Genomic DNA, 13,782 nt, shown 5'->3' on the forward strand with positions numbered 1-13,782 from the left:
ATAATTTACTTAGGCTGCAGTTTTTCTCCCTCAAATATCCCCAAGTTTTTCCAGCCAACTGGGAAGGGCTATCACCTCCCTTTCAATCAAGTGCTTTTATTTTTATAAACTGTAGTGACATTCACAATTTCCACGAAGGAGACATGCAGTTGCCCCTTCTCTACATCAATCATTTGCTTCAGATCTGTAGTAGTATAACCCCAGCCCAAATGCCACCACAGGCAATGTTTGTTTCTCTGAGTGAGCAGGCCAGTTCTACAGGAAAGGCAAACACACTGTCAGAGGCCTTACTCCAGCTTCAGCATTTGCTGAACAGGAATGTCAATGCCAAGGAAACAAGAGAAGTGTAGATTTACTGCACAATTTTGCAATACACAGGCTTTCAGGTATACTTGCAAGGCTTCAGAAATGCTCAAGGCAAATGGGCAAAACTTTCAATTAAGGCCTTTACAGTAGCTTGCCAGGTCTGATGATGATATGCAGTTCTGGACCTCTAAACTAACATCCAGCTGCAACACATACACAGCCTGTAAGCCAGATGATGCATGCAAATACAGGCCAATGGTAAAAGGTGTAAAGGTAAAAAAGAAAAGTCAATTAACTGCACTGAGTCTCAGTTATTGCAACACATTGAGACAGCTGTAGCAGCACTGTGTGTCCCATGATGGCAGTTGATGTCAGATCCAGGCACAGAGTTCAGATAAAGAGCACAGAACTGCCAAAATGGGTCCCAATAATGGGGAACTTCACACCGTTTTAATCTGAACAGCCACTTTATTTCTGGGTTGAAGGCTAACAACCCAGCGCAGCTGCATCCAGACCTGCAACGATTTGAATGCCCCCATGCTGACACCTGGGCACTACTGTGGGTGTACGCTCAGCACTGAATTCCAGCATTCAACCCAGATGAATGCAGAACGGGAAGCAAGAAACCTTCTCTTCATATTGCTGTTTGAAATGTGGAGTTGAAAACTACTGTGCTAATTTGAGAGACCCAAAGCCAACCTGGTCTCAAGGAGGTAACACAAGTATTGGACATGTAACAGAAAGGGAGGCACCTTGCTTGTCGTTCCATCATCATGAATGTGATGTCTTTGAACCAAGAAATTTAAGGCAAATACTCCATTGCTCCCGTTTACCTGAATGCATGTTTTCTGGCAATTGCACATTTTCTGGTTTACAGTGATACACAACATTTTTTGGATGCTGGATATAAAACGTATTAGCAATGCTACCAAAATTTTGGCAAAACCTCCAGATTTGTAAACATAATGCTTCCCTTTTCAATTGGCAGCATTTTGAAAAGAGAAACACATTAAGACACACAAAGGTTTTCCTCAGTTTTGACCAAATAACCTGTGTTTTCACATGATAAAGTAAGCAGTGGTTTACATCAAAATAAACCTAAAAACTGCATGAAATGGAAGTTTGTGCTGTTTGATGATCACAGTATTTTAAAGTTAAATACATCTGTTCTTTGTTATATTCCTGGTATCCAGGACAAAAATCTTTAAATATATATCTTTCATGTAGGCAGTAGCTTCTTTGCATATCTCTCTTCAAAAAATACTTTGTAGTAGTATATAAATAGGTAACCTACATGTTTAATTTTATAATCTTGCCCCAAAACTGTATTTTATTTTAATAATCTCCCCAATATTATTAAAGCTGACAAACTATTGAAATGAAATGCTCTCATCTTCCACAATAGAAGGAGCATTTTTATAGGAAAAACCTATAGCAACACTGATCAGTTGTTTTAACCTAAGCGCCTACGTAAAGTAGCAGCTTTTTTTGTGTGTTTCTTTTATTTTCCCCATCACACATGCTCACACCCACACATTCTTACACACACACAGTAAACGCACACACTTCCAGACACTGGTAGGCCACACAGTGCTTCCCAGGTGCAAAGTGGGAAGCAGTGTAGCTGATAATTTAATGCATTAAATACACACAAACAAACACCTTAAGGCAACCACTGCAATGGATGGTTGAAGTTGCAGTGGTGAGTTTCTGTTGTAACAAAATGGGCTGTATACAGCACATACATATACATGCCTCTTTAACCCTCCAAAAAAAATTTTTTTTTTAACTTTGTGCAAATTTCTGAAGTTTCTACCATTTAAGGCAAAGAGTTTGCATTAACAAGGAAGGGCAGAAAACAGGCTTATACCTACCCAAACACATTTCAGTTTAAGACAATATTTTCTTAAAGTGTCACAATTTCATAGTAAAGGCACTGGGTCCCCAGCATCTACTGACAGAATTACTTCAATGGACAAACGTAACTCTTGAAGAAAAGGGACCAGAAAAAGCAGCTTCAAATATGAAAAAAAAACCAACAAACAAACAAACAATAAAACACCACCAACACCACAAGTAGTTAACTTAAGTCTACTAATACTGAAATTTATGTAATGCAGAGGTTTGATACTAACTTGGAGAATCTTTGAGCAACTAAGTTTTAAATAAACAGGCTTCATTCAACTGTGCTGGCCAAATAAGGCGTAGTGCCACGTCTCTGCCTGCTGTCTGTCGAATTCCACTACCATTCTCTTGATGTGAGACAGCTTCTTGTGGAGGTACTCACATCTGTGTTTCTCTTCATAGTAGCTGGGATAAGACTGTAAAGATGAGGTAAAATGAAAATCTGGGCATGAAAACATTTCTGCAGAGTTTAGTATTTCATCTTCTTTGCTTAAAAATAGCCTTGAGCCAGTCTTGGTGACTGCTACCTTCCACAAATCTGGTGTTACACATACCTCTTTTACCTTTTGATACTCTTCTAAGACTTCCTCACAAAAGACCTTCAAGGAAAAAAAAGTACATGAAGACAATATGAGGAACATTTCACCACTGTCAGAAAATGCAAATTTATGTAAAATGCTAAAAATATACTCAGTTTTCCTCTAGATATTTCGCTATCCATGAGCCACCACTCTCCTGGCACTGCAAAAATAAACCCTCAACTCCCCATATCACGCAAAATCTGCAATTAAACCTCTAAACAGACAACAAAGGGAGCATGTGTTTGAAGATTCCCTTTGAGCAGTCACTTAAGCTGCTGTGCATTCACAGACAGCTCAAATAGGTAGAGTTTCAGGGCTGAACAACTTTTTGCAGGGTTTCCTCAAACTTCAAAAATCAGAGCTAGCCCACGCAGGGCCCGAGCATGGTCTGGGTCTGAGCAGGGTCTACAAGACTTCCCTTTGTCTGATCGAGCAGTACCAGGGATTTTAAAATACTCCCTCTGCTCACAAACACATCTGCAATCTGGCCAAAAATGCAATAAAAGCCAACCCAAAATCCTCAGCGTGCACAGAGAATTAAAGAACCCTAATACCAAATATCTGAAATTTGTATGTCCAACACAGAGAAGTCCAGGTTGGAAAACCAGAATATCAGGTGTTTAACTCTCTTTGTGAAAACTGTAGCTAGGATCAGCCACCTGGGAGATGAGTAAGTTGTGGCAGTAGGTTTAGTTAAGTGTATAAAATCATGGGAAACAGAGGAGCAGGAAAGCTTTGGTATTATGGACGCTGGTTTCCATGTGCTTCCAATCCTCTCCCTACTCTGTGTAACAGCAACCACCTTGGAAGGATGCTAAGGCAGTCAGCAAAGTCTGAGCCACTCTGGTAATTCCAGCTACGTGACCTATTACTCAGTCTCAGACATTGAACCTGACAAGTCTTTTAAAATGATATTAATCTAATTTAATAGATTAATATACTGAAGAGTCTGCCCTGCTGAAAATGTGGGCTTTTGGAAGGGCTAAGAGAGCGATGAAACACAATCTTCACAGTTTTATCCTTCTTTACCTCATATTCTTTGGACCCTGGAGAAAGACTCTTCCGCAGTTCATCAAGCTGCGTGAATCTCTTGATGACACTGTCTATTCGAGCATGCAAAGTCCTGTATTCATCAAACTCCGCATTGAAGTCATCCTCGTAACTCTGGCGTTGATTGTATGAGCCTATAGCTGTGTATTTTCTAATGGAAAAATAAGTACATGTGAAATTTTACATCACGGTCAGTGAATATCAAGTGTAGATACCCAAGCATTAAGTCAGTTAACTATGCGACTGACTGCTTCCACAGATAAGCACATGTGCTCCAAGAGAACACATTTATGTAATTACAGAAATCTACCGTACTTTTATGACAGTTGCCAATATTGTACTTTTTAGAGTTTTTATTCAGAAGCTGGCAAAGAAAAATATATGTGGCATACTTAGAAAACATTAGCAATCATACAAATATAGAAGGACCAATAAACACATCAGCTTCACTGAGGGAGAGAAACTGCTAGATTATAAACTCCATGAAAGGACAGGTCAGTTAAGTAACATTTACTTTTGAAAATTCATTTTCATTATATTTTTATAAGTGACTCCAATTATGGAGTTGGATGCAGCTAGGTTTTTGGCTACATTAGTGCCTAACAGCAAAGCCTAGTTAAGGATAAAATTAATTATTTTCATGAAAACCAGTTCCATTGCTGTCCACTCAACTAAGGCATTTGCAAAACAGCAACAGAAACAAACTGCAGACAAGTTGGGAACAAAAGAAAAAAAAAAATCTCATCACCTCACCTCCTAAGGAGGGCAAATCCCATGACTGATGTGATTGAAACTTGCTTCATTCCCCTCTCCCTCAGGTCAACATGAGTGAATTTAACAAGCTCATTAGACAAATCCAGCACAAAGTGGCAATGTGAGTAACAGATACCACTTTGCACCGCCATCACACCAATACTTCTGGTTCCCCTAGCCAGAAGACCTGGTTCTCTTTGGATAACACAGGCACCTCCACACAGGGACAAATCCTTCAAACGACCCTTAGGTTGATTTTCATAAGCAATAAAAAATTAACAAGTTGAAAGTCTGTACCAATGCAGACAACGTTTTTTGTCAGTGATGTGTCCCAGGTCAGATGAACCTGATTAGAGCACTAGAGGGTTTTTAAAGGAAAACTGCAGGTGCCCTTCAACATTTTGGGAGGTACCTGTAAAGTGACAGGCGGACTACCGGCTACAGCCCACAGCAAGAGTCCTAGCATAGGGCAAGAGCCCAGCAAAGCACTTGCAATCGAAGTGTGTGGAGAGGGAAGAAATGAGTAGAAATGGAAAGAAACAGGAATCCATTTTTGTTTTCTTCTAAGCAAAGTTTAAGCAAAAAGAAAGCTTGAGTTCCTTTACTCTCATAATCTTTATATTAAGATGGAAAGTACCTTCACTCATGAATTATGCAGCATTTGAAAGACAGGAAGAGAAGCTGGAATAAACTACCAAAGTCCTTTAAACTGGATCAAATTGCAAGTCAGCTGCTCTCAGGTTTCAATCTTTCTGTAGTGATCAGGCAGATGTCTGAAACAGCTCGACCTCATTTTTTTCCAGGACACTACAGCCAGCTGATTATCTCTGAGATTGCTCCAGATGTTGCCCCTTTCACAGGGATTCTTCATTAAAGCTTTTAATCCCAATCAGAACTAAACCAACTTCATGAAAACTTGCATGAAGGCTTTTTTCTTTTCGTTTCTTTTTTTTTTTTTTTTTTAAGCTTGTAGCAATGGCTATTGACATGCAACTTTAATAGTAGATTACCAAAACCCACATACCTTACTCCTCAGTGTCACCGCCCTCAGCTGATTGAGAAGCGGACAGCAAAGAGCTGAATCTGCTCATTTTCACCCAGCAGAGGCTGGGAATTAAACACAGGTTTGAGTTCTTAGCTAATGCGTGAAGGACTAGACTGCTTCCCTGCAGGACCAGACTAACTCTCAGTCTTTTCACAAAGCATCACTCACAGCATTAAATATGACGCAGGGTGCTACCACCCCATCTGCTCTAATGCAGATGGAAGATGCACCCAGGCGCTATGGGGAGGTCTGACCACCCTTGCTGACCTTACTCCTTGGGCAGAAGCTGGGGAACCTGGCAATGTGTAGCATTTTAACAGATAGACACGCTTCTCCCTCCACTCCTTCACTGCAAATACAACGAGGGGACTCAACAACGCTGCTTCTGCAGCTGGTGCCACACAACTGCACTGCCCGCAAGCGTCAGGCTCATCCTGGCTTTACCTATCATGGTGCTCGTTTCAGCTCTGAGCACTGAAGGCCCATCAAAACCTTCTCAATCTCATACTTCCAGCAAAGGAAAGAGGTGAGATTGCTCCCCACTGTGCCTATCCTCCCACGAGAAGAGCATTTTACTAGAAATTCAGGTTGCACTGACCAAGTTATTCCAGTTATTCTACTGCAGCCTCTTTCAACATTCACATTTTCAAAAAAGCCCACTGATAAAACAGTGAGGGAAAAGCCCAGACACTGGGCATTTGCGGAAGCTATTTCTCTTTTTACAACAGTAATGAAAACTCTTCCTGGTAGAAAAGTTTAAATATTCTAAAAAAGGATTTAGGCAACCAAATGATTCTGTTATTAGAGCTATTTAATTTTAAAGTTCTTTAATACTTGATATAGATTAAAAACTTTTTTATATAGAAGGAAAATTTTATCTTTTGGGAATTTTAATCTAATGTGTGCCAGCTTGTTAAGGAGTTAAAATTAAACTCACCAGGAAGCCCTTCTGTAATTCCATAGGCTGCAAAATGCCAGTCATTGTAGATATGTAACATTTGATGTGCAAGTCAAATAATGCATTTTTGTCTTGCTTTGTAGTCAAAATTAAGCAGCTAAAATTTAAAATCTGAATTTGAGATTTTTCTGTTTGCTCTAGCTCTTCAGTCTGCAATTCTATGGTGTAATTGGACAATTTTCCTGTAACTTCAAGTTAGTCAGTGGCCATTCTACACCAAAGTTTTAGAAATAACTTTGATAGTTAACTCCTGTTAGCTCATATAAAGGCTTTGTAATGCTGGACTTCAGTGTCTGCCATCTTCCCTCCCCAGCTTTCCAGCTTAGAAACACTAAGCAGTGAAAACACAGGAAAGATGTTCAAATTTACATATTCAGTATTTTGCATTCAGCTTTCCTCCTGTATTGCCTGACCTCTACAAAGAAAACAGCACAGGTTCGTTGTTTTTTTTAATTGTGTTCTTATAGAAGAATGTAATCAAGCATTTCAAATCTTCTTCTACAGTATATCAAAAATTCTTTTTACACTTCTTTTCCCCTGCAATAATTAAGGGACAATCTCAGTGTTTAAAACTCACCAGTACTTGAATAAGGCAGCTGAGTGACTTAAAGAAACTTGTCATTATTCTAAAATTACATGTCATTCTTCTAAATTTACATTTTGGTAAATTTTTGATTTTGCAGCTAAATGAGAGTTTTTATATGTGATTTTTCAACTACTTCCATCAGTGGCAAGAGAGTTTTCATCATTTTACTCACAGGATGTAGTCTGGTTGTTCAGATGTTGAGGAAGGAGATTCTACAGAGGCAGTGCAAGTTTCTTTAAGTCCTACAGAAAAACAGAATTTTGATACTTGTGATAAAACAGATTTTTAATATAGCTGAACAATACTAACCTGACAGGCTTGAAAACATAATCCTTTAGAGTTTTATTCTCACAGTAAATTACTCTGAATAAGCACTGTAAGTTAATAATAGGGCTCACATGACCTTCTCCACAGTAGGCAGTCCCGGGGTTTAGAAAGAGGGCACGGCTACTTTATTCTACAGGTTCTGTGCTACCACAGTATTCATCCAAGGTCAGTTTTTCTTATTTGAAGACGTGATGTGGCATCTGCACAGCAATTCAAATTATGCAGCAACAAATGTAGCTGCACAAAAGACAACAGCTTGACACAGAGGTAGACAGATATGTATCTATTCCAACATGCGAGTTCCAGTGAGAAATAGAGTAGAAAGCTTAAGTTCTTTTCATGCCATGTTTTTTATTCCTCCTTCCTTGCCAATTACAGATATCCAAAGTTAGATTTAACTTCAGCACTCTTCGAAGTGGGAAAGTCAATACTATTGTATATGGGTTACTGGCACTCAGGCTTCAATAACCTGCAACAAAGACTTGCTCCTCATTAACATGGCAATACTGGGTTTGAAAGTTATTTGCACTTGTAAATTGCTCTTTAGCTCTTTTAAATGGCATTTAGAAAGCACAGTATGCTTAATCTCTAATCCCTGTTTTTAAAGGAATATTTCAGGAGCCTCCTATCTTTCTGATAAATAAGAACATTAGCTGCTGTAAGAAAAAGTTAGCTGGGACAAGGAGGAACACTCAAGTGTCCTGGTAATCTCTGCTTTTCATTTGGGGTTTTGCGGCGAGCTTAAAAAACACACAATCCTTTATATTCACTATTAACTTACATGGCCACTGTGTAAACACAGTATTTCTGCTAACACTCAACATTCTTGCCAATCTCTAAGCTATCTCAGCTTTAAGCCATGGGGGGAGAAAAGAGCTATCATGTGATGTTCTACTCAATTTTTCTGCTTTTAATATTACGATTATTACATGGCACAGCAGAGTATAAAGAGAAGTGCAGAAGTGGGAACAAAATTTGAGAAAAAAGCAAACAGTAATACTAATAGTCACAGTATGTAAAACCAACTTATGTGAACAGTTTTCCTGCAAGCATTTGATTTTCGAAAATTCAAGTTCATTCTGGCTTGGACCATTTGAAACCTTCAGGGTAAGCACTAACTTGAAACGCTGTACAGATTTTTTCCTTCCCTAGCTGTTCAAAATTTTGTTACCAGCTTCTGGAGAAAGACGGGTCAGATGTTTACGAATTCAAAGCAATCCCAAACCATGCAGGCACTTGAGGTATGTCCAGGCTAATGTGGAAAGACCATCTCAAAGCACACCATCAGTTCAAAGAGGCACCTTGCATACTCTAAAGATGCCTCCCAAGCTGTGACAGCAGAGAGCTAAACCTGACTTCTAATCTGCGAGTCAAACCACTGAAATTAGTTAACACGCAGATTTAACACAGGAGCTGAACTCTGCCCTATTTTGTGTGTGTGTGCATGTTAAGAAATCAAGTACTCTTTGTGCACTTCTGTTAAGCTTTTCAATGCCATTTTAAGCGTGTACCATTTCTACATCTTTTGAAGTAATAAATTCTGCAGCTAAGATGGAGAGGAGCCCACAGCCCAGTTCAAATCAGAACTCTAGTAAACCACATCAGTTTATGTAGGTTTTAGACTCTGAGAGTTTGATGAACCTTGTGTTGTGATACACAATGAAATACATTTACATCTGTGTGTTTAAGTAAACTAGTATGCTATAAATATGCATCACAGGTTTTTATTTTCAGCATACAGACTTTACAATTGGCTGATGGGAAAAAGTGGATTAAGCTTCAGTAAACTGTCAGTTTACTGGAAATCAAGCTAAACAAAAAAAAATCCATTCCTTGTGTTGTTCTAGCACCTAGCTCTTCCTCTTCACCAGTTTCTGCCCAACAGCGATCCATTTAATGTTTCTAATTATTTTTGTACTACACAGTGAGAATTCTTTAAAATGAACCTAAATTTAGATGAAGTTCCAGGAGGACAGCTTCTGGGTTTTGTTGTGGTTTTTGTTGTTTGGGGTTTTTTTTCCTTCTTTTTTTCAAACTAACATTTACAAGGTAATGCAATGGCAAAAACAAAAAAATGATTCTTCATGACCATAAAGTAGGGATAATGGCAAAGCACTTAACATACAGCAAATGAAAAAACAGACCATTTTCTTGGCGGTCCCTTTTCACCAGGATTACCCATACAGCAGTTAGGAAAAGCAGTGTGTTAATACCATCACCTGAATCCAGATCGGAGGATTTTTTCCAGTTGCTAGTTTCTTCTTCACTAGCGTTTTTCTTCTCCTCACTTGCCCTAACATCCTGCGTATTGCTTTTGTTCTTCTCATGCTCTTTCACATTACAGGACTTTTTGTGCAACACCACAGGCTTCTTGCCGGCAGACACAGGAGGCTTCACCTGCACGGCGGGAGCCACTGGGGTTCCACAAGGAGTCAGAGAGGTATGTTTTTCCTGCTGCACTTCACAGGCGATACTTCCATTTTGACTGAAGGTGGCCACCGGCAGCTTTTGTGACCCCTGCCCCTTAGGGGTGCTGGGGGATTTGTACAAGGCAACTTGAGGAGTGCTGGAAATGAGGCATGTGGAAGGTAGCAACGCAGAAGAGGGAGTCAAGATGGTTGTGGTGGTGGTGGTGGACAGCAGAGGGGCAGTGGTGGCTTTTGCACTGAGGGCTGGCAGGTGGCTGCTGAGCAAGGGGTACATTCGATTGCTCTGATGAGCTATCCTCTGCTTTTTGCCCATGTGACGGACAGAAATGGGACTCGAATGCCGTTTCTGTAATAATTAAAAAAACACCAACAAACCAACCAAAAAAACAAGATCAGAATTAAGTTTTGCTGCCGTTCTGCAAAAGGAGCATTTCTTAACAGGCAATTGTTGAAAACACACCTTCCCTAACAAGAGCTGTCAAACAAAGAAGTACTACAGCTAAATACATGGTGTATTACATCCCAGGTTTCTAATCTTATGACTTTGCAAGTTGCTCTTCAAATCTACAGCTAAAAGTCTTTGGGAGAAAGATGCTCTCTACAGCAGCTCTACTACCAAAGGCGTCACCGAAATGAGGTCAGGTGGTTATTGCTCAGGTACCAATCCCTGTTTGGAAACACCAGGTCAAGAGCCAGCCTTTGCTGTCACACAGCCACACAGCTGACTACAGCAGCCCCAAGAAGCATACGGCAGTGAGCTTACCAGGGTGTGTGAAGTGCAAAGCTGATAAGAACAGGTAAAGCCCCTGGTTCCCCTAAGCTGTCATCCCAGCTGTTCTCCAGGTGCAACGATGGCTCACATCACCTTGCCTAGCAAACATATGCTGCTCAGGTTGATGTATAAGCGACAGCTTGGACCAGGAGTGCCAGACACAGCTCTGTGCCACCCTGCTGAAATAAATCCAGACTCCGTGTGTACAGAGGCAAGCGCACAGAGGTCGCTGGGACCTGTAGCATTTCATGCTCTGACTGGAAGAAAATCAGGGGGGAAAAAACAGAGGTGTGCCCTCCCTCCTCCATTTAAATGTGGTTATCTCGGTGATAAAGGACTTTCTGTACCTCCCAGTTTACCCCTGTACACTGTGTGCACTGAAGTGTGCAGTTTTAGTCATAGAAGGTATCAAATTTCTCCTTAAAGTGATGCCTTTTAAGCAAAATCTTCCAAACTTCTTCTAAAAGTGTTTGCATATTGATATGCTATCAATACAATCCTCTTGTATTGATAGGAAAACAGGACACGTGCATTTTAAGTCTGAAAAGGCTGTGGGGAGGCAGATGTACCTGCTGATTCAGATCTGCCTTTTCATACCTGGGCTACCCTAAATCAAAACAGGTGCTTAAATGATGCCTATATGGAAAAATAATTAAAAACATATTCCTCCAAGTGGATCACCACTGTAATTTGTCTTTATTTTAGACCTTCCTAAGCTTTAAACAGTAGCACAAGGATGTTTGTGCATATTTTGTGTATTATTAACTACCATACCACAAAAACCTTGAACACATACAGCCATGTAACAAAAACATACATGTCTTGTCTTTAGAAGACCTTCAGGCACATCAAGATAAACAAGTTATGTGGCAATACAAAACAGTTTTAAGTATTTAACCATAGTACAGGGTTGTGTAACAGTAACGGTAACCAAGAAGTTCAGCAGGTGAGTTGAAACTCTACAAGGCTTCTGCAAGGTCAACATGCGATGCATGGTCAGTTGTGATTTAGGCCAAGGTGTTGGCTGTTCAAACATGACAAGGCTCATCTTTGTCAGAGACCTAGGTGTGTTTACAAAATACTGTGTAGAGAGCAATTGTTTATTTTCCCAAATATTTTAATAAACATTCTGAAATACAGAATGATAAATATAGCGGCCCTTAAGCTACGTGACTGTAAGGGTTTTGACATTTTGTCAAATCTCTCTGACAGTGCAAACCTCCCTCTATAAAAAAATAAACCAATTAGAAATAAAAGTTTCAGTTTTTCATGTGTTAAAAAGTCTGTTAGTGCTTCACAACTTTATATAGTGTTCTATAAAGTGTGATGAATCTTTATATAAAGTGTGCTAAATCTTAATACATTGTAAATAATGTTAAACACACACACACCCCCCAAAAACATACCTGAGTAGTTGATTTATCATTGTTCTTAGAAGTTGCAGCAGAGACCGAATCGCTGCTGGTAGTGGTGGCAGTGGCGGCACTCTGAGGTGGATTTAACTTCCTGTAAGGATGACCCAACATCAGGTTACAAGCAGAAATGTCTATGTCATAGTTATTTCATTATAGGGAAGACAGACATTCATCTCCCAGAGAAAGTTTTTTAGAAGGCTATTTTCCTTCCCCTGGAAACTGAGCTTACTTTGAAAGTATTAACTCCAATGACTGTCTTTCTTCTTCAGTGTATCCAGGCCAATCTTTCTGAATGTCTTTAAATAAGTAATCCCTCAGAACGTAGCAGTTATCCTTTGGATTCAAGCTGGCTACCTACAGGCAGACATTTAAGAAAATAAACATTCATTATACCTAAATGCGAACTACAGAAATAAGACTGGTACTGCAAAGCTAAATCAAAGCTGAAAAGGCAATCATACACCAGTTTTCCAGGTTTGTCAGATGTGAAGATCAAAAGTGGCTCTCACGTAATGAGCACCAATTTAAAAAAAATGCGACCCATTTGAGAGGTAGGAATTTGAATGTAAGAAAATCCCACACTGCTGCTGTATGAAACATACTCCATGAAAACCTCTCTCCTCACCATATTGTCTTTAATACAGCCAATACTACGCCAAAACTTTACATTAAGAGGCCTAGTTGTTTATTTATGTTTCTTTTTTTAACAACTGAAGAATGCTATCTCCACATACAAATTCAGATTTGTTCAACTGCAGGAGGAAACCTGCTGTTCTTTCGTTTTACACAGCTATACTGGGATGGCAGAGCAGACTATCCATGGAACAATGCATTTTTTCCATCATCCAATTAATGACCACAGTATGTCATCATTTGGCTTGAGAAAGAAAAGCAATTCTGTTTAAAAGCCACACAAAAGCTTTCTACTGCACAGTGTTTTGCGATAACCCAACTAGCCCTGAACTACTTCAAGTACAAAGATTAATTATTTAATCTATGCCATTAGTTTTAAGCCATATCAATGTTTTGCCAATTGGGGAAAAAAAGTAACTCTACTCACATCTAGCAAGTTACTTTTTGAAAACAAGGTTTAGTGCTAAAACATTTAAGGAGTGCTAAAAATTAAGGAGAAGCACTCTTAATTTTGCAGACACAGGATTCGTTACAGCAAAGTATTGTCGCGAGAAGGCTGCGTGCATGCCTTGCTGTACACTTTTGAAAATAAAATGGGTTTATATCTTCCTCATAATCAAAAAGTTAAAATGAGTTAGTAAAACCCTGAGACTGCTGACCACTAAAGTGGTGGTTTAGACTTCATCACTTGACACCTGTTCAGAGTTTCAGAGAAAACCTCAAAGAAAAGCTCTCCATTAATACAAAATGCCGAATAACTCGCCTTTTCACAGCTTTGCCTATTTTTTCCTCCAAAACATGAAAAGTGATAAATACTAATTCATGTCTGTCTGTGTGTCTGTCTGTTCCCAGCTTAAAACTAACAAACAAACCAACCCAAAGTAACCAAGATACCCTGAAACAGTAATTCACTCATTAAAAAGAGAACGAAGGCTAGATTCTAAGAGAAGCAAATCTGTGTGTATTAGATCTTACCAAGTTCTGGCTGCTGCTTTTAGATCTGTACAAAAAAACACACACAC

At 39.5% G+C, this 13,782-nt stretch overlaps 1 protein-coding gene across 1 annotated transcript in view; it reads right to left on the bottom strand.

Annotated features, from left to right (window-relative positions):
• Nucleotides 1-2,065: 2,065 nt before the first annotated feature.
• ELL2 (elongation factor for RNA polymerase II 2) overlaps nucleotides 2,066-13,782 on the bottom strand; it is a 37,145-nt gene continuing 25,428 nt past the window's right edge. Inside the window, exons 6-12 of the mRNA XM_037373742.1 lie at nucleotides 12,357-12,481; nucleotides 12,119-12,218; nucleotides 9,725-10,286; nucleotides 7,357-7,426; nucleotides 3,822-3,993; nucleotides 2,766-2,810; nucleotides 2,066-2,627 (exon numbers count right to left, since the gene is read on the bottom strand). Coding sequence (XP_037229639.1) covers nucleotides 2,487-2,627; nucleotides 2,766-2,810; nucleotides 3,822-3,993; nucleotides 7,357-7,426; nucleotides 9,725-10,286; nucleotides 12,119-12,218; nucleotides 12,357-12,481 — 1,215 coding nt within the window. The 3' untranslated portion in view covers nucleotides 2,066-2,486. The remainder of the gene's footprint in view (nucleotides 2,628-2,765; nucleotides 2,811-3,821; nucleotides 3,994-7,356; nucleotides 7,427-9,724; nucleotides 10,287-12,118; nucleotides 12,219-12,356; nucleotides 12,482-13,782) is intronic.

The sequence above is a fragment of the Falco rusticolus genome, chromosome Z (genome assembly GCF_015220075.1).
Source record: "Falco rusticolus isolate bFalRus1 chromosome Z, bFalRus1.pri, whole genome shotgun sequence".
NCBI classification, from domain to species: Eukaryota; Metazoa; Chordata; class Aves; order Falconiformes; family Falconidae; genus Falco; species Falco rusticolus.